We start from the raw sequence: 18488 nt of genomic DNA on the forward strand, positions 1-18488 counted from the left end.
CTCTATTAAACTCAAACAAGTAATACAGGGAAAGCAAATACAATCTCAGAAACTGAGATCAGCCCCTAACATCATTTGTTGCCTCAACTAACTCACTAAGCCAAGGAGGACCACGCTCCCTGCAAAACATGGACTGGACACTCTTCAAAGCTGATCTAGCCAATTCATGGGCTACTTGATTGGCTTTTTTACGAACATGCTTCCAATTCACTAACTCAAACTCCTGCAGCAGTAGACGAACTCCCTCCAAAACAGCCCCAATCTCAGTCAAATCATTTTCAGTTTGTGAAAGTGAATTAATGATACATAATGCATCTCCTTCAACTTCCAAATTCCTGATTCCCAGCAATCTGGAGTACCTCAGCCCTTCCTGCAGAGCCAAAGCTTCAACTGCACTTGGTTTCAAAGTCGCTGCAATAGGCACTGCTAAAGCACCCACCAACTCACCCAACTCATTTCTGATCACTGCACCCAGCCCAGCTTTTCCCCCATTAGCCTCACAAGCTCCGTCGAAATTCAATTTACACCATTGCGGTGGGGGCCTTTCCCATTTCACCTCCAACTGATTCATCGACCTAACATTATGCTTGTGTGCTTGTTTCTTTTCCCACACTTGCTTCAGTTCTCTCTGCCAATCACTACATTTTCGAAGCAGCTCACTTGGTTCCATAGATGTTTGCCTATGAATAAAGTTGTTTCGGTCTTTCCAAATCCACCATATAAGGAGCCCAAACAATTCCACCTGCTCAGCTTGTTCTGAATCCAACACGTGGGCAAACAGGTCCATAAATGAAGGTTCCTTCCAGATCTTGTAAACCGGCCACATCCAAGATAATTTCCAGATTTTTCTAACCACCCTGCACTCCCAAAGGCAGTGAATCACAGTCTCATCCGCCTCTCCACATCTTGCACACACCGATTGGGAACAAATCCTGCGTTTCACCAAACGCTCAACACAAGGCAAGAACGAGTGGCAAGCTCTCCATAAGAGTAACTTGACTTTAGAAGGAACTTGTAAGCTCCAGATCTTACTCCAGAGAAAATTGGAGTTTGAAACACCCATTCTGCCACTACTCCCTGCTCCCAACTTTATCTGCTTCCATTCCATCCCCAACCAGTACCCAGATTTGACTGTGTAATGTCCAGTCTTAGTGTAATGCCAAATAACAACATCCCCAACAGCTCTGCTACTCAGAGGTATAGATAATATCTTCTCTGCATCAATAGGTAAAAACTTTTCAGAAATGTAGTTAACGTCCCACATACCTGGCTGCAGCATCAGCCTCTTAACCCTGGTGTCCCTTGGTAAAAAAGCAGGTGTTATGATTTGAAAGCTCCAAGGTGATGGAATACCATCAACAAGATTTTTGCATTTAATTGGCTATATGCATAGCATAGCATAACAGTGAAATCCACATTCTCGATTTTACAATTTACGCTTTCTATTTTCTTTTTTTATAATACTAACACGTCATGCCGCACAGGTTTAAAGCCTCCGGATTAACGGGTGTCAACCCGTTTGCCACCCCTCGTCCTCGGCCATACGGCGAGGGGTCCATCACCCATCACAAACGGGTCGGGTTGCCCCCTACTATTGAAGGTCACTTTCGTAATTAAGACAAGTTTTCGGGTGAATTTGCTTCACACCAAACATAAAGAGAGAGGGAAGGAGCTCCAGAGAAAAAAAATGAAGAGCACAGAATAAAAGGAGCAGCTAGATCTTTGTAGCTGTTCCTATTTTAATCTTTGTACCAATAAAATAAAGGAGCAGCTAGATCTGAGGAAAGAAACCAAACACTGTAATATATACACAGGTAAACCTTCATTTCAATCTTCCTTGTCTTTTTTTTTTGTTTACCTTCGTAAAGTTTCAATCTTTTGCCTTTACTCTGTAACTTGTGCTGCGTTCAATTTGAGACTGGTAATGGCATTTTGCTCTGTGTTTGCTTGCCCAGAAAATGTGAGGAAGAAAAAAGTTCATATAGTATGAGTTGGGTTTTGTTTGGTGTATAAAAATATGAACTTTCTGGTTTAAATTGTGATATGTTTATGTATGTATGCATTAAATTTATGATCTTTAGCTCTTTGTTGTGTTGATATGTGGGTTTGTAGAATTGGGTTGTTGTGTTTTGTAAGAATAGTATGCATTATGCAACTTCTTTAGGGTGTTGGAGGGATTTTTTTTCTCTCTCTTATGATTGTTGTTTTTGATTTGGTGGAAGCAGATATTCATGGAAGGATTGGTGAATTCGTCTAGAATTACTGCCATTGGGACTCATTTTAGGCAAAAGAGCCATGCTTTTGTTCCTACATCTTCAGCGCAATTCACCAAAAGTTTGTATAGAAATAGAAATATTGGGATAGAGCAGCACCACAGATCTCTCAAGCCAATTGCTGCTTCGATTCAACCAGTAGAAGCCTCCCCATCGAGCCGCTTTGGCAACATGCTACCTTCTAAAGGTAATGTGATTGATCTACTGCTATGTTGTTTGCCTCTAGGGTTTATAATTGGTTTTAGAAAGAGATGGCATCATTGTGAGGACGTTAGGATGGTATTTGATTCATTGGAGCTGAACTCTGTTAAATATATGTATATTTAGTCGGTGGAAAGTGTGGATTATTGCTTGCTGATTCATTGAAAGAGTTCGTGCTTAAGACTGCAGAACAGTTGCATCAACTAGGCCTTCTTATGAAATTAGTAATTGTCCCACCTAGGCTTTATACTGTGACCTAATGGAATGACATGTTGATATGATTTGGTATTTTAATGTTTATAGAGGTTCTTGAGTTATGGAGAAATGCTGATGCGGTCTGCTTTGATGTGGATAGCACGGTTTGCCTCGATGAGGGCATTGATGAACTTGCAGAATTTTGTGGAGCTGGAAAGGTTGTTGCAGAATGGACTTCTAGGTGGGTGTCAGCTATTAAAATTGCTTAGTTTGTTTTGAATTGTAGAACTTTGGTCTCTGATTGCAGTTCTCATTCTTTCTAGGGCAATGAGTGGTTCAGTACCTTTTGAGGAGGCTTTGGCTGCCAGATTATCTTTGTTTAATCCATCCCTGTCTCAAGTACAAGATTATCTTGAAAAGAGGCCCCCAAGGTAGGAGGCTTCTATTAATCAGCTTGAGTGTATACTGGCTTTCTTTAAGTATCTTTAGTATATGTCACCTGCTTGTTTGCTCAAGGAGTTCCTTTGGTACTTTATAAATATTGAATGATTTTTGTGTTTTTATAAATTTGATTACAAAATATAGTATTGCTGTTATTGATACAAGTGAGATATTTAGATAAGACCATATAAGATTTAGGGTGACCTGAAGACAACACAATAAAGTATTGCCAATATTACCAAAGAAAAAGTTTCTGAAACTAATCTTCGTGCACATTCTTATGTAGGATTTCTCCTGGCATCACCAAATTAGTCAAGAAGCTGAAAGCTAATGGAACCACAGTCTACCTGGTCTCTGGAGGTTTCCGTCAAATGATAAAAGTAGGCTTCTGAATGTTGGAGTACTCCATTTCTTTATATTGCTACTTTGTTGGTCTCATTTATCACTTGTCAGTGGAAAATTAGAATTATTTGAAATATAAATGGATCATTAGAGTAGTCTGAATAAGAAAGACTTTGTTATATTATTTGCTGCATGCTCACTTAAATTTTCAGGAGGAGTGAAATATATGATAATGTTTTATTTGTGGCGGATTCTACAATTGTTCATCACCAAAGAGAATTTTTGTTCTCTATAGTTGATTTTTATTTTCCTCCATGTTTCTTTGGAGGGGGGTTGTTTGGGCCTAACAAAGAGCTTCTGATACATGGCTTTTCACATATGACAGTATCTTCTTTTTATGTTGTCGTTACTAACCGACTATTTCTACAGCCTGTTGCATCAATTCTTGGGATTCCGCCAGAAAACGTGTTTGCCAATCACCTACTATTTGGAAGTAATGGAGAGTTTGTCGGCTTTGATGAAAATGAGCCCACTTCAAGGAGTGGAGGAAAAGCCACTGCAGTGCAACGGATAAGGAAGGTCAGTCCATCGTCTTATGGTTGACGTTTAGTTTTCAAGTATCGTGGTGGTAAGCTTATAAAACTGATTTTCTCAGGCTCATAATTACAAGGAATTAGTCATGATTGGGGATGGTGCGACTGATCTCGAGGTGAGTAAATCACTCGAAGTCCATCTGACAACAAATATTACTTTGTGTTTTATGTGTCTTACTTTCTTGCATCTAGTCTTGTACATACAGCTAAATGATGATCAGGCTTCCTTGATTGAAATATTAATAATCTTTTCTCCTAAAATTATCATAGACTGGTTCAGTATTCTGGGGGAAAAGGAAGGAAGAGCAAAAAGTGAGGATAGGATTGTTTCATGAATTATCTTTCTTGTATTTTGATAGTGGTGAATGATCAATCGATTGAACTGATTTGTTCAAGGATGGTTGGCTAAATGAGTCAAGTCATGTTAGTGTGATCAATGTAATAATATTCTCGTTAAGCTTACACATGAAGTTTCGTAACCAATATTGTTTTTCACTGTTTCCAGGCACGTCAACCTGGAGGTGCTGATTTGTTCATCTGCTATGCTGGTGTTCAACATCGGGAGGCTGTTGCAGCAAAGGCTGATTGGCTTGTTTTTAATTTCGAAGAGTTGATAAGTTCCTTGGAATAGCCTTTACTCTTCTGTGGCCCATTGATTCCTAATTTCATGCTATTGTTTCTTTATCAGTCTGCCTGCCCTGCTGCATTATATGCTTAGATCAGTCCTATTACTACATGGTGGCTTGTGCTTCGTGTATAAGAAGATGAATAAAGAGTGAGAGAGCATTGAGTGGTTCTTAGGATGTTGTACTTGTGAAATTAGTGTCGCAATTAATGTAAAACATATTGTTGCAGATATACTAGTTTGAAAGCTTATACATTATGAATCTGAGATCAATATCTTTACCCTGAAATCCTTGATCAATTTGACAGTTTTTGCAGACTTGATTGTTTAATATGTGATAATGTTGGACCTGCCATAAGGCCCATAAACACACCTATGAATTTAGCCTTAATTTATTGTCAAATTTGGGTTTGGGGGATTTCAAAGTCCTATCAATCAAAAGCTGCGGGTTAGCCAACACATTGAACTGGTTTGGTTCTCATTCATCAAAGGAAACAGAGAATAATTGAAACTCAAATGTCAATATCATCCTTCTTTTCTATATAGTATGCAACTGTGAAATGAACGGCTTATAACTAAAGGAACATTGACAGGTATCAATATCATGATAGATTGATAGTTCAACTACTGAGTTCATATCTAATAAATATTATAAATCTGATGTGCAACCTCATCAAAAACTGTTACTCTCATCCATTGCTTGCTAATAATTTAGCATGTGAAGCACTTCTTAGTGGGTGGGGGAGTGCTTAGGGGTCCAATATACATGTGGGTTGGCCTATACTAATTACTAAATAAGGTCATTAAATTAAGGACCAAAGTCTCCCTTAACTTTTGTGTTCTCTCCCTTTTAGGGTCCCTATCCTTTTCACATAAAGGAGCTCAAGAAAATTACACAAGGATGTCAAAACTGGAGTCATAAGAAAATGACAACCTGATTTTGATTCAGTGCCATGTTTTTTATAAGATGGGGTGAAGAAGGTGGTTGCTGATCTTTTTCACTTCTGTTCTTTCCACTTCTGTTGTTGGAAAGATAAAATGAATCTACTCTATTCCCTTTTTCTGTTGGGGCGATTATATCAAAGAGTACAATGTACCTACTGCGAAAAGTATGTGAGAAATCCAAAAGCCAAATAGAATCAAGAAAAAATAAAAAATAAAATAAAGCATGTCATAGCCATTAGTTAATTATAGTGACATATATCTCATTGCGATCTCTTGTATTCTACTCAAGAAACAAACTCACCAAGTTAGAGTAAATAATGGAATCAGAAAAAGAAAAAGAAAAAATTAAAGTTAGGGTAAATAAGTGTAGGTATTTGTTTGACATCTACGAACTAATTCTTTTTTCCTCCAAAATTTTTGAGAAAATATATGAAAAAATGTAGGAGGAAAAATTGAAGAAAGATTAAAGCGGGAGATTTTTTTTTTATTTGTCAATCACATGGTGTCCGCAAAGACTTCTTAGGCCCAGAGACCGGGGGATCTTGTTAGAACGCTTCCTCCCCCCTGACCACAAAGAATATATTAGGATTTAATCTCAATAAGCTTTGGCGGGATTCGAATCCGGGTGTGGGGGTTCCACACCTGGAGGCTCTTACTAACTCGAGTACTCGACCACCTGTGGTGGTTTTTAAAGCAGGAGATTAATTTGACTTTTCTGAGATATTCTCGTAGATCTCGGTCTAAGTGCTAACCGAGTGTGTACTAACTCGTTAATGTAACCTAGATGAGTTGCTACCTCACTCCAATAAAAAAAAAAAAGGAAGATAGACAGAAAAAGGAAAAATAACCCATGAAAAAAAAGGGAGGGGGGGGGGGGGGGGATGGTATTTATATATGTGTCGTTATTATCTAATTTTGGTCAGAATAACGATTTTTCTTTTTTGTCGTCGTTTACCAAATGTAAGAACTTGTGGGTTGTATCGGAGCCCTGTAGATAACAGAGCAGCGGGTGCTAATTCTTCAAGATTCACAAGTTGGGCTGCTTTTGGATTGGCCTCAGGACCCTCATACAACGTAAAGTCTCTATCTTTTTTCTTGTTTCATTTTCAGAGCACTGAGACATTTTCACATTCTTGCTAATGGTGATTAGGAAAATGAGTTTGATTCAGTAATGGGTTTTGGTGGGGTTTGTGGAGTTTTCTGAGTAATGGGTTTTAGTGTTTGTAGGTTGCTATGAAGTGGGTAGTGTTTGGAATTTTATATATGTTGTTTATAACTTTATATTGTTGCTCTTGGTTGGTTTCTTATGTGGATTGAGGAGTTTAGTTCTGTAATTGTTTTTTTCTTTTCTTTTCTTGTTCTTGCAGAAAATTGGAGGTTTCTTTTTTCAGTTTTTTGGGAGTTGGATATTGATGCCTGTTTAGTGTCGTGTTGTTCTGTGGAAGTAGTATTTTCCAGCTTTTGATGCTGAGAATTGACAGCTGAAGTTCTGTTTTTGATGAACTGGGCATTGGATTTTGGTTCAAGTTTGAGTTTTTTGTAATCAAATGCTGCTCTGAATCTACAAAGGGTGTTTGATTCATTGGTTCAAAGGTTTTTTTTGTCTCCCCAATTTTGGCTTCATGGATGTTTATGGTTATGGGGTATTGAGAATTGAAAGAGAGAGAAGAGTGTGTGTGGAGGTGTTAAGTTAGGCTTTCTTTGTTAGAAGGGAGGATATGGATTTGTGGGTTGTTGCCGCAGCTGCCGGTGCTGGATATTTGACCAAGTATTGGCAGAAACTTTCGAGGGAGAGGGATAAGGATGGCTTGTTAAATGTTTCTTTTGGGGATGCAAATCTTGAGAAACCTGAGTCCCCAAGCTCTTCCCTCCGCAGACACAGGGCTAGAAAACCAGTTTCAGGTGAGAGAGTAGCGGATGTTAACGTCTGGGGAGGTGTTTCTGACACCGAAGAGGCTTCTTCTAGTGGGTATGATGGTGAAAAGCTGGCAAGTCTGGTGAGTTACCAACATTGCAATGTACTTTCTCTATCAAATATATCACCAGTATACCAAGCAAACAAAAATGAGAATGGAGATGAAAGTAGGCAAAATAATGACTTTGATGACAATACTGGTGCCATGTTACCTAAATCTTCCAATGGAGAAAAGGGTTCTTTTCATGCTCCTCTGAGGAACAGAAGGTCTTTAAGAACTGAACATTTACATGGGCATATTGTTAAGCCTCTAAATTCCTTAGAAAGTTGTCTGATGGCTCAGTTATATAAAGAGCGTGCTGAAACAAGTGTCCTTACCCTTCCTTCACCATCCACTCCAAGTATGAGACCATTGATTGTGAGTGATGGAAGCCGAATAATTAGCAGAGCAAATGGTGACCATTTCAGTGCTCAGATTGGAATCGAGGAAAATAAGTTGCATAAGGAAGACCATTTAGAAACAAATGAAAATGCCTCTGGGATTCCTCCACTACTAAAACTTGGTTGCCTGGATCTCCCAAAGAAGATGAAAATTGAGACAGGAAAGGGGCAGACTGGTAGATCCAACAGTTCCAGTCACACGGCCAGCAGAAAACACTTGCATGTTGAAGGTGGGACTCTTCTCTTGTAGCTTTATTTTGGGTTTAAATCAATAATATCCAGATATTGGCACATCTGACTAAAAGCAACTATAGAAGCTACTATATATGTGAACCATCAAATAATCAAAATTCAAATCTTTACCATTTATCTAATACTAAGTTTGTATTTTCTACTATTTGAATGGTCTTTCTCTCACTGTATCACAGTTCATGGCCTAATGCTTGTACCTTCATCAGGTTCACCAGATGGAGTTGTTCTACTCTGTCTTGGGGTTTCTATTGGCGTAATATCTTCTTTCATTGCAAATAGAAAGGAAGTTGACAAGTTGAAAGACGTATTGAAGCAGACCGAAAGCTTGGTTGAAGATCTGCATGAAGAACTGGAAATGAAAGATTCAGTAACAGTGAAGGAGCTAACTAGTGAGAATTATGGGTCACAGGATACTTGTGACAATTTGGATTTGAACAGGGCCCTAAATCCTTTTTCTGCTGAACAGAATATGGACAAGTATGATGGTAGAGATTCATATGAGCAGAAAGCTGAGGAGAGTTCAGAGTCGATGAGTAAAATAGAGGCAGAGCTTGAAGCTGAACTTGAGAGGTTGGGGCTAAACATGAATACTTCTACTTTGGAGGGAAGAGTAACTGATCTTGATGAGGTACAAAGTCGATGTTTATTGTTGCAATTTTAAGTTTAAGCAGCACAAGTTTATCTTTTTGGTTTACATTAGATCTTTGATTATTGGGTTCAACCTATCTGTGTAAATACACAAACGGGCAACCGGCTCTTTTCCTACTTCTGTAGTAATTTTGTGTACTGAAACTTTGTGGGTGAATCAAATTCTTTGATTTTCGTTGTGATAACTGTTGCTCGTTAAACATTATTAAGTTTTTATCTCCTTTTTTTCCTCAATTCCAATAGCTATCTTTTGCAGAACGTGAGTTGTAATTCATAGGAGCTCTACATGTTTTCTACTACTGCATGCACTTGTTCTTTTGGCAGAGGTGGAAATCTCCTCAATTCTTGTTCGCACTAATGGAGTTAAAATTTTTGCAGCTTGACCCAGACTTGATGGCAGATTTTGCTCAAGGCGAATTGAGAGCTGAAATGGTTGGTGGGCACACTGTTCCGCAACCCGAGTCAAATGAGAATGCAAGCAGCACCTCCACTGCTCATCACTTTGGAAACTATGCAGTTTCTCCTAGAGAGCTTAGCTTGCGTCTGCATGAAGTTATCCAATCAAGACTGGAGGAACGTATCCAGGAGCTTGAGGCAGCACTACAAAGCAGCCAGAAGAAGGTCCGCATTGTGGAATCAGAGGATAAGGATTGTTTGAGAAATCTCTCAAACAGTTCTGTGCAGTCCACAATCCGAGATGGTAGCAACCAGAAGGAGGTCCGCATTGTGGAATCAGAGCATAAGGATTGTTTGAGGGATCTCTCAAACAGTTCTGTGCAGTCCACAATCCAAGATGGTAGCAGCCAGAAGGAGGTCCGCATTGGGGAATCAGAGCATAAGGATTGTGTGAGGGATCTCTCAAACAGTTCTGTGCAGTCCACAATCCGAGATGGTAGCAGCCAGAAGGAGCTCCGCATTGTGGAATCAGAAGATGGTACTAATTCCAAAGAACAAAGCCAAACCATCATAGAGCCTCTAGTCATGAATTTAGCAGGGGAAGCTCTAGATGCATACAATGAGGCTTACGAAGAGTTGATGAAGCTCAGTGAATCGGAAGAGGAGGATTCACCTTGTCAAGATATTGAAACATTCCGAGATCAAATCCGCAATCAAAGTTTTGATGTGAATGGCTCCATTGGGCATTTTGCTCTCGAGGAAGAGAAATGGATAGGGGATGAGCACATTTCCATGGTTGAGTGTTCTGTCAGTGAGGGGGAGAATACCAATTCTGATGATGAGATGGAGAAACAGCTAATACTGCAGATTGTGGAGAAGACCAAGAAAGGTTCTCCTGTAGTCCTGAATGCACAAAAGTGGTTGTTTTCGATGAATGATTATGATATCTGAATTTTAACCAAATTAAGTTCTGCAAAAGTGTATAGACTATACAAAAATATAGGAGAGGTTAGGTATTCTTGACTTTACAGCTTAACGAATCTACCAACAATTCCTTCTAACATTGTTGGTTTCCTGATGATTTTTTTTGAACTCCTAATTACCAAACATGAGGCTTTGTGAAAATATGAGAATCCATATCAGTCCCTTCTTTCCTCTTGGCAAATGGATTTGATGAGTTGAACTTCTGTATGTTTACATCAAAATTAGCAGTTCTATCGCTCATGCTTAACAAATGCATAAATGTTCATTCAAAACTCCTAACTTCTGATAAAATTAGAGAAGATCTTCCAACATTATATTTTGCGAATGGACAAAAAGACTAAACAGCTCTGGACACTTAAGAGTAATGAACAAGCATGTAAGGAAACCTTGAATTACAATTATTTCCAGAATTCAGGTTTGATAAAGCACAACAAACGGTGCATTAAGTTCAAAGCCAAATTTAACAAAATAGAAATAGCAGGTTCAGAGGAAGACTGGGAGGGAGGCACTAGAAGTTGTGACAAAAAACAATCTACTTGTAGCACTGCAAACAAACGAACTAATTTCTCTTGAAATTTAGGCCCTTTTTTCGAAGTCTGCAGTGTCATCATCATCCCTATTGTTTCCTTCTAATGGCTCTTCGAAGCCACTTTTGTCCTCTCCAAATTGAGCTCCACCAGTGGAAAAGCTGTTGTCAGTACCACCAAAACCACCAGTGCTAGCATTATCAAAAGTGCCCCCGCTGTTGTAGCCAACTCCACTTCCACCGTATCCACCACCAGAGTTCCCCGAACCGTAGCTGCCACCTCCATAACCGCCGCCTCCATAACCGCCACCACCACCACCATACCCTCCACCACCTCTCGGGTAACCACCATCACCACCATAACCACCTCCTCCAAAGTTAGTCCGAGGCCTATCAGTAGCATAATTCACCCTGACGCGGCGGCCATGAAGCTCCTACAAGAATTTTTGAGACATTTTAAATTCAACAACTATGACATAGAAAAATCATATGTTAATGCAATTACATGAAGCAACATAATTTGCATTTTAAACTCAACATATTGTGTTCACTGGAATTGTCTCAAAAGCTACAATTCAAAAATGTACTTCAAAATATTACATGTTGAACTAATCATGACAGCGTACATGAAGCTAAAACTTTAACAAGTTTATATCAATTGAATTCACAGGATAAAAAAGCACAACTTTAGATCAAAATATGAGCTTTTTCCCAGCCGCAATTTCCACATGAAAATTTTCCCAAGTCTCATACTTTAGATTCTGTACTCAAGATTCATTCAGCAGGTACGATAAACTGATTTTTGTAATATTAAGGTATGAAATATGAATAATTACCTGACCATCCAAGGCCTGGATGGCACTTGATGCCTCCTCGCTAGATGTGTAAGTAACGAATCCAAAGCCTCTCGATCTACCAGTGTCACGGTCTGTGATGATTCTTACTACAACATTTATCATTTATCAAGTCAGTCCGTATTAAAGGTTCAAACTTTTGTAACAAACAGAAGAACTAATCTTAGCGAATGAAAAGTGAAACAGAAGAGCGTATTAAGAGTATTATATACCATCAACAACTTCACCATATTTGGCAAATTCTTCCCTCAAACTTTGCTCATCACTCTGAAATGACACACCTGCATTACACAAAAAAATGAGAAACCATAAACACAAAATCATCCCACAGGGAGGAGAGAAAACTTATTTAAGCAACTACGAGAGTACCTCCAATAAATAGTTTAGAACTTGGCCCAGTTGACATGCATCTTATCGCCTGAAAAATCGACGGCTTGGAAGGAACCAATTCAGATCTGATCTGCCTGGTTGCGGTCTGCCTAAGTATATTGCCAAATTTACTCAAGAACGCCATCGCAGCCTACAACAGAGCACAAAGTAAAAACAAGTTTCAAGAAACAATTCCACATCATACACAAGACTGGATACAGCAATCAACATTCCTCTTATCACCCCTGCCTAAACTCCTTACCGAAAACAACAAAAATCCAAAAACCCAAAGCCCTAATCAAGTTTTGTTTCAAAATCCAGAACTCCAATAAACCAACACCCCATTTCTTAAAATGACGATGTATATGGTTGGTTCCATGCAACTTTGCCTTTCCTACCAGGGTTTTGGGTCACAAAACCATTGTAATACCTTAACCCCGTTACAAAAAACAACAAAAATCCAAATACCCCCCAAAACCCTTAACAAGTTTTTCTTCAATCCCAGTACTCCAATAAACCCAACACCCCATTTCTTAAAATGATGAGGTATATGGTTCCATACAACTTTTCTTTTCCCATTTCGCTTGCAATGAAGAGCGAGATTACCAGGGTTTAGGGTTTCAAAAAACATTGTAATATTTCCAAAGATCCAAACTTTCACTCAATCTATACCCTTACTTGTACTATACAAACAAACCCAGCAAACACAAACCTTATGAGATTGTAAAGCTTAAAACTTTAAGCCGAAGAACAAAACCCACAACGAAATCGAGAACGAAGAACAGAAACCAAATCCAAGAACCCAAAAACAAGATCGAAAACGAAATGAAAAAGGGTACCTGATGATACTACTAAATGAAGTAGCAGAGGCTGAAAGACAGAAATTGGGGATTTTGTTAATAGAGACGAGAGGGTTTTTGTGAAAACACAAAGGTGGGGGGTTTGAGGGTTTGGGCGAGACGGGGGTTTAAATGGGCCACGAGGACTTCTCAGCTCAATTTCCCAATTTAGGGTTCGGTTTTTACTATTATCTCTTGGAATTATTTTATTTTTTCATATATAAACAATATCATTTGTTAATTTATTTTTATACTTTTCGAACTCAAAAAATGAAGTCAACATTTTTATAGTCCGTCACTTAGAAAACAATTTTTTTTTTTTAAATCATGTTCTACCAACAACAAAATCAATTTGAATAAAAGTGGTCTTAACATAATTTCATGATATACATATAATTATACAATTGGTCTCGTCGAAATCATTTTCCAATACTGCCATGTATAGTGGGAGCCTGTACCTACAAGGCAAACCCGAGAGGCCAAACTTGGGCCCATAACCATATACAATTTGTGTCGTATATGACCATATCCTATGTGCAATGTCAAAGGAGTATTGAGAAGCGAATTCGACAAGACAGAGCGGAGGAAGTGATGGCAAACCCCAGAAGGAACAGCCAGAGCTTAGAGAACCCATTTCATGGTCAAAGCCAAAGCCAAAGCCAAAGCCGAAGCCTAAGCCTAAACCAAAGCGTTTCATGGTCATCACTTGTACACTTTCTGAAGAAGCCCCATGCCTTGCCTTTTCTGCTCTCAATCTTCCTTCTGCTTACATGGGTCTCTCTCAGGCTCCAGCACTCCTCGTCCTCTCCTCATTCTCATAATATCAATACACCATTACAGAAGAGCATCAAGGACGACAGCAAGGCCAATCTCGTTAGGTTCGGTTCTGGGTTCCCCTCTCGGATTGCAAAAGATAAGCGGGGATGGTTGCTCGACCCCATTTCCCTTGCCCAACAATCTGGCATTTTGGGTACCTTGTCTTTACAATTTTTCATTGGATTTTCCAATTCAAATCTGCATATCGTCTAATACAAAATACTTTTTGGTGATTTAGGTGGAGCTGTGATTTGTGCTTCAATCCATCTTGGAGAAATCCGGCCTGGTGCTTTAAGGGGAAACCACAGACACCATTCTTGTAATGAAACGTTTGTCATATGGGGAGCAGAAACAAGGTTTAGGCTGGAGAATGATGAGGTAGATGATAAGGGTTACGCTGAAGTCACCATTGCTGCAGATGAGGTTGCTGTTGCAGCTAGTCGAAGCGGAACTGCCCACGCTTTAATAAACATAGATCCGGTTCGGACCACGTACTTCATAGGGTGCCAGGACAGTGTCATAGATTATAACAGCTCAAGTACTGATTTTAATGTCTGGGAAAGTCTTAAGCATTAGGAGCTTCTGGTGTTGCATGTAGGAGACTTATTCAGTGAAATGAAATATTTTTGTGTATGAAGTATTTGGGAACACGAAAATTTGAAACTAACAGTAAAGTATAATTATTCCAGAACTCAGGTTCTTCAATGCATTGAAGAAGCACGCAACCGTGCATCAAGTTCATAGAGCCAAATCCAACACAAATTAAAAGGTGTAAGGATAAGAAAAAAAAACAATCTATAACACATCAGAGAAGCAAACTAAATTCCCCTTAAGTTCTAATAATATTTATCAGGCCCTACTCTGATAGCCTAACTCATCGTCCCTGTTGGGAAAGCTACTGTCATCACTGCCACCAACACCAAAGTTATCAGCACCACCAGTTCCAACACTACCAGGAGAACCATAATTTGGGCTATCGCCAAAACCTCCACCGGTGGGAAAGCTGCTGTCACCACCACCAACTCCAAAGTTATCGGCACTACCAGTAGCAACACTACCAGAAGGAGCAAAATTTGTGCTATTGCCATAACCTCCACCACTAGCAGTTTCAAAAGAGTTTCCACTTCCATAATTACCACCACTATTATAACTGTCATTGCCATAGCTGTTGTAGCCACCTCCGCCTCTGCCACCGTAACCGCCTCCACCACCACTGTAACCACCTCCGCCACCACCGTAACTGCCTCCGCCACCCCCGTAACCACCATCACCTCCTCCATAACCAAAGCTACTACGAGGAGGCCTCTCATTGGCATAATTCACCCTTATTACACGGCCATGAAGATCCTGCAAGATTTTTGTTACTTCAGAGTTCAGACATTTCTTTCAAAACAGTAGATGTAGAATAACTGATGCAGGTATGCATGAAGTTGAGTTCCATTTTGATAAGAGGCAAGCCTTTTGATGTTGAAAAGAAGAAAGAAGTGTTCGGTCCAAGTCTCACACTTCAAATTCCATTTCAGAAATCCCAGGTAAGATTTTGAAATCCATTTTAGCCACTATTAACTGATTCCATTCACAGAAAGGGACCAAAATGCAATGACAACTCCAGTAAAATATATTTTGATATTCTAGCCACTCAGAAAACACAAGACAAGACAAGCCATAAAAGAATTCTAAAGGCTGGTGCACTTCCATTGCAAAAAAAAAATTTACTACAACATATGAAATCACATGGTTTCAGGATTGATCAACATGATGTTTTTAGTTCCAAAGAAAACAAAACAAGAGAATTGAAATGAAAGCCACCATTGGCTAATTCCATTCACAGAAAGGTATCAAGAGAAAATAACAATAATTACCTTTCCATCCAAGGCCTGAATGGCACTTGATGCACCCTCAGGTGTAGCGTAAGTAACAAATCCAAATCCTCTTGATCTACCACTCTCACGGTCTGTGATGATCCGTGCTACAACATTTATCAAGTCAATCAGCATTCAAGATTAAAAACAAATAAAAATGAAAAAAAAAAATCAGTCAGCATTAACTTATTGAGATGTTCAAAATTTTTGTTTCTAAAAAATACAACCTAGGAACTTTGAGAATTATCTTCAGTGTGAGTTGAATGGAATGAACCAGAGACACACTGCCAGAGCAGATAGAAATTCTATAAAATGTACTTACTTTAGATGCGATTGAAACAATGAAATGAAATCAATCTATAAAAAACCAGTTTCAGTGAACATACTACAATAACTGCAATGTATACTTTTTTTTCTAGAATTCAGATTACAGATTTCCACATACCATCAACAACATCTCCATATCTTGCAAAAGCCTCCCTCAGACTGCCATCATCCGTCTGATACGAAATACCTGCATTATAAAAACAGATACCCTATTAACAAAATTGCCCCATGGGGAAAGGAGGAAGATAACATTAAGGGATTCTAAAATCACCTCCGATAAAAAGCTTTGAGCCTCCCATGGATGACATGCATCTTACAGCCTGATGGGTCCACAGTTTGAAAGAAGACAAGTCAGAGTTGATCTGCTTGCCTGCAGACTGCCGAAGTATATTCCCAAATTTACTCAAGAAAGCCATCGCAGTTACCTAAAAGAATCCACAAGAACAGAAGTTTTGATAGGCAATTCTCCAAATATTAAGAGTGAAATACACATATCAGCCTTGTTTTAGTTACCCCTTAACCCAACCTTACCATAAAACCACAAAAAGGAACATCTCCAAATACCCAGTCTTGTACATTAGAGGCAAACAACACTTGTTCGAATAAATTTCACCCACCAGTTGAAAGCATATAAAACCACATTGTCCAAGACTCAACGTCCTTGAACAACCCTTATAAAAAATATAAAAAATAAAAATAAATAAAAACTCTAAAGTTGTGTTAGTGTTATAGACTTATAAGCAAGTACAAGCATGCATGCCAATTATGTACAAAAAACACAGACTGCCTACATTGAATTATAATCACGAGAGACACAAATTTCACTTCCTCTCTTCAAATTTCATCCAAAACAAAATCAAAAACCAAGCACAGGAGCCCATTTTGCAGAATTTACAAAACCAACCCACATTTCTTTTTTCTTTTTCACTGATTGATTCACCCAAATTGCGTCTTCTATAAAACCCAGGAATAAAAATTTCCTATTTCTATAAAACCCTTAAAGATTCTTAGCCATATAATCGAACAAACAGAGAACAAAGACGAACCGAATAGAAACAGAAAATGATAACCAAAAAAAAAAAAATTAAACGGAAGCAACATAATCGTAATCGTAATTGGGAAGAAAATAGTTATGATCATAAGGAATCGATCGTACCTTGCTCGCTGGCTTCTCTGAGACTCTGTTTTTTTTTTTTTCCGGGTCTGAGACTTCTAAAACCCTATGGAATGATCATAGGGTTTATGTAGAGAATGAGACTGGGGGTCTTGGTTATGTGGAGGACTGTGGACCGTTGAAAGTAGGAGAGAAAACATTGGCCGTTAGATTAGAGCCGTTGGAGAAATTAGAGGTGGGGTGCGTGTGGAGTGTTTAGAGTGGGTTGTTTTATGGTTTGTGAGACGGCACGAAAACTTTTATCCAGAGATTTTCAAAGGACCTCTAAATAAAATATCTCAAGTTGTTATGGATATTTTTGCTTGAGGGAAAATCACAGTATGTTAATAGATAAAAAGTAAATATGACGTCTTATATGTTTTTAGAATAGGATAAAAAGAAATATATATTTTTTTTATTTCTTTATTTTTAAAGAAGATCAAAGGATTTCACTCCTACCCCCATGGTGACTCGAACTCATGACTTCGTACATAAGTAGTGGGTGCTCTAACCACCGAGGATAAAAAGAAATATTATTTAAGTAATTGTATCTATTTTATAATACAGTTTAGTTTAGACATTCTTATGTTATTTTAGCTAAACACAAAAAAATAAGCTAGAAAAGTCCATCACATCCGAATCAAAGTCTAGTAAACTTGAAAGAAAATTGACGTCAATAGCTTTGCCGTGTATGTCTGCTAGATCATATGAGCTCAACATGAATATAGTCCCCATATACCTTGTATTTAGGTATGCGTGAGGAAAACCACATCCACTTCGAAATTCTGGTGTATTGTCATCCATGCCAGCAACAACTCCACATTGTGTGAATTTATCGACAAGCACCTATATTATCACCGTCGTCTGTCTTTTCTCATAAATCATACCGCCTTGTGTCTCTACCTCCATCAAACACTAACCCACGATAAACCTACAAACCAAAGTTTGTAATCACCATTGTGCTCATAGTGCAAAAATTTATGGTGCAGTGCACAAGACCACCACCATGACCTCAATGACGAAACACTAAAAAGCACCTATGTTTAAACATCACCCCATGATTAAAAATCAAAGAGCACAATATGTAAGATCCCACAAGGTATTGTAAATTGCCTTTAAATTGAATTTTTAGAGGGAGATATAGTTGATAATTGACTTTCACCTAGCTTTACAAAAATAGGGGAGAACTAGGGTTTGAGAAAAATAAAAGTAGCAGTGTGGCCTGTGCTTGGACAGGTGCGGCCTTCGGACCTTTTGTGGCGGTACCCGGAAAGCCGGAGTCGACTCTGACGGATATGGAAACGGTTTGTAGCAATGTTTTACATTTCTTTATTAGGTTTTTAGTTTTTGGGTTTTGGTTAGGTCTAATAAGTCCCTCCTCAATTGAGTGAGGGTTTGGTTGTCTTGGATTATTAGTTGTGCCATTGATATGGTGTCTTTCTCGAGAACGATTTGGTTCAATTCTAGTTTACTTTTGTTGTCAACTTGCCG

At 38.7% G+C, this 18488-nt stretch overlaps 5 protein-coding genes across 7 annotated transcripts; 3 read left to right on the forward strand and 2 right to left on the reverse strand.

The window, feature by feature from the left end:
* Positions 1-1655: 1655 nt before the first annotated feature.
* On the forward strand, positions 1656-4959 carry LOC112180981 (phosphoserine phosphatase, chloroplastic). 2 transcript variants are annotated; one of them, XM_024319572.2, is made up of 8 exons: positions 1656-1814; positions 2226-2460; positions 2778-2910; positions 2993-3100; positions 3397-3490; positions 3882-4031; positions 4108-4161; positions 4551-4959. In XM_024319572.2, exons 2-8 carry the CDS (start codon positions 2232-2234, stop codon positions 4674-4676), a joined length of 894 nt encoding a protein of 297 aa, XP_024175340.1. In that variant the 5' UTR covers positions 1656-1814; positions 2226-2231; the 3' UTR covers positions 4677-4959. The 2 variants fall into 2 exon arrangements, with proteins under 2 accessions (XP_024175340.1, XP_024175339.1); XM_024319571.2 differs by having other exon boundaries at positions 1668-1814; positions 2217-2460.
* Positions 4960-6542: 1583 nt separating this feature from the next.
* LOC112180976 lies at positions 6543-10376 on the forward strand. Of its 2 annotated transcripts, XM_040512030.1 has the most exons (5): positions 6543-6689; positions 6983-8201; positions 8430-8851; positions 9250-9492; positions 9589-10376. In XM_040512030.1, the coding sequence occupies exons 2-5, from the start codon at positions 7334-7336 to the stop codon at positions 10216-10218; spliced, it is 2163 nt and encodes a 720-aa protein (XP_040367964.1). In that variant the 5' UTR covers positions 6543-6689; positions 6983-7333; the 3' UTR covers positions 10219-10376. The 2 variants fall into 2 exon arrangements, with proteins under 2 accessions (XP_040367964.1, XP_024175334.1); XM_024319566.2 differs by having other exon boundaries at positions 9250-10376.
* Positions 10377-10606: 230 nt separating this feature from the next.
* On the reverse strand, positions 10607-12997 carry LOC112180979 (glycine-rich RNA-binding protein 3, mitochondrial). The gene is made up of 5 exons (XM_024319570.1): positions 12840-12997; positions 12001-12151; positions 11844-11912; positions 11614-11720; positions 10607-11211 (listed from the first exon to the last, which is right to left on the reverse strand). The coding sequence occupies exons 2-5, from the start codon at positions 12143-12145 to the stop codon at positions 10828-10830; spliced, it is 705 nt and encodes a 234-aa protein (XP_024175338.1). The 5' UTR covers positions 12146-12151; positions 12840-12997; the 3' UTR covers positions 10607-10827.
* Positions 12998-13343: 346 nt separating this feature from the next.
* LOC112180978 lies at positions 13344-14295 on the forward strand. Its single transcript, XM_024319569.2, has 2 exons — positions 13344-13809; positions 13894-14295. The coding sequence occupies exons 1-2, from the start codon at positions 13359-13361 to the stop codon at positions 14229-14231; spliced, it is 789 nt and encodes a 262-aa protein (XP_024175337.2). The 5' UTR covers positions 13344-13358; the 3' UTR covers positions 14232-14295.
* Positions 14296-14311: 16 nt separating this feature from the next.
* Positions 14312-17145, reverse strand: LOC112180977 (glycine-rich RNA-binding protein 2, mitochondrial). Its single transcript, XM_024319568.2, has 5 exons — positions 17001-17145; positions 16116-16269; positions 15963-16031; positions 15518-15624; positions 14312-15002 (listed from the first exon to the last, which is right to left on the reverse strand). The coding sequence occupies exons 2-5, from the start codon at positions 16258-16260 to the stop codon at positions 14505-14507; spliced, it is 819 nt and encodes a 272-aa protein (XP_024175336.1). The 5' UTR covers positions 16261-16269; positions 17001-17145; the 3' UTR covers positions 14312-14504.
* Between the last annotated feature and the right edge of the window lie 1343 nt (positions 17146-18488).

The sequence above is a fragment of the Rosa chinensis genome, chromosome 7, assembly GCF_002994745.2.
Source record: "Rosa chinensis cultivar Old Blush chromosome 7, RchiOBHm-V2, whole genome shotgun sequence".
NCBI lineage: Eukaryota > Viridiplantae > Streptophyta > Magnoliopsida > Rosales > Rosaceae > Rosa > Rosa chinensis.

Coding starts and splice junctions, on each gene's coding strand:
- LOC112180978 (XM_024319569.2), top strand. CDS start 13,359: ATGACCATATCCTATGTGCAATGTCAAAGGAGTATTGAGAAGCGAATT. Junction 13,810..13,893: donor CCAACAATCTGGCATTTTGG/GTACCTTGTCTT, acceptor TTGGTGATTTAG/GTGGAGCTGTGATTTGTGCT.
- LOC112180979 (XM_024319570.1), bottom strand. CDS start 12,145: ATGGCGTTCTTGAGTAAATTTGGCAATATACTTAGGCAGACCGCAACC. Junction 11,721..11,843: donor ATATGGTGAAGTTGTTGATG/GTATATAATACT, acceptor TAAATGTTGTAG/TAAGAATCATCACAGACCGT. Junction 11,212..11,613: donor TCCAGGCCTTGGATGGTCAG/GTAATTATTCAT, acceptor AAATTCTTGTAG/GAGCTTCATGGCCGCCGCGT.
- LOC112180977 (XM_024319568.2), bottom strand. CDS start 16,260: ATGGCTTTCTTGAGTAAATTTGGGAATATACTTCGGCAGTCTGCAGGC. Junction 15,625..15,962: donor ATATGGAGATGTTGTTGATG/GTATGTGGAAAT, acceptor TAAATGTTGTAG/CACGGATCATCACAGACCGT. Junction 15,003..15,517: donor TTCAGGCCTTGGATGGAAAG/GTAATTATTGTT, acceptor AAAATCTTGCAG/GATCTTCATGGCCGTGTAAT.
- LOC112180981 (XM_024319572.2), top strand. CDS start 2,232: ATGGAAGGATTGGTGAATTCGTCTAGAATTACTGCCATTGGGACTCAT. Junction 2,911..2,992: donor GTTGCAGAATGGACTTCTAG/GTGGGTGTCAGC, acceptor CATTCTTTCTAG/GGCAATGAGTGGTTCAGTAC. Junction 3,491..3,881: donor GTTTCCGTCAAATGATAAAA/GTAGGCTTCTGA, acceptor CTATTTCTACAG/CCTGTTGCATCAATTCTTGG.
- LOC112180976 (XM_024319566.2), top strand. CDS start 7,334: ATGGATTTGTGGGTTGTTGCCGCAGCTGCCGGTGCTGGATATTTGACC. Junction 8,202..8,429: donor AAAACACTTGCATGTTGAAG/GTGGGACTCTTC, acceptor TACCTTCATCAG/GTTCACCAGATGGAGTTGTT. Junction 8,852..9,249: donor GAGTAACTGATCTTGATGAG/GTACAAAGTCGA, acceptor AAATTTTTGCAG/CTTGACCCAGACTTGATGGC.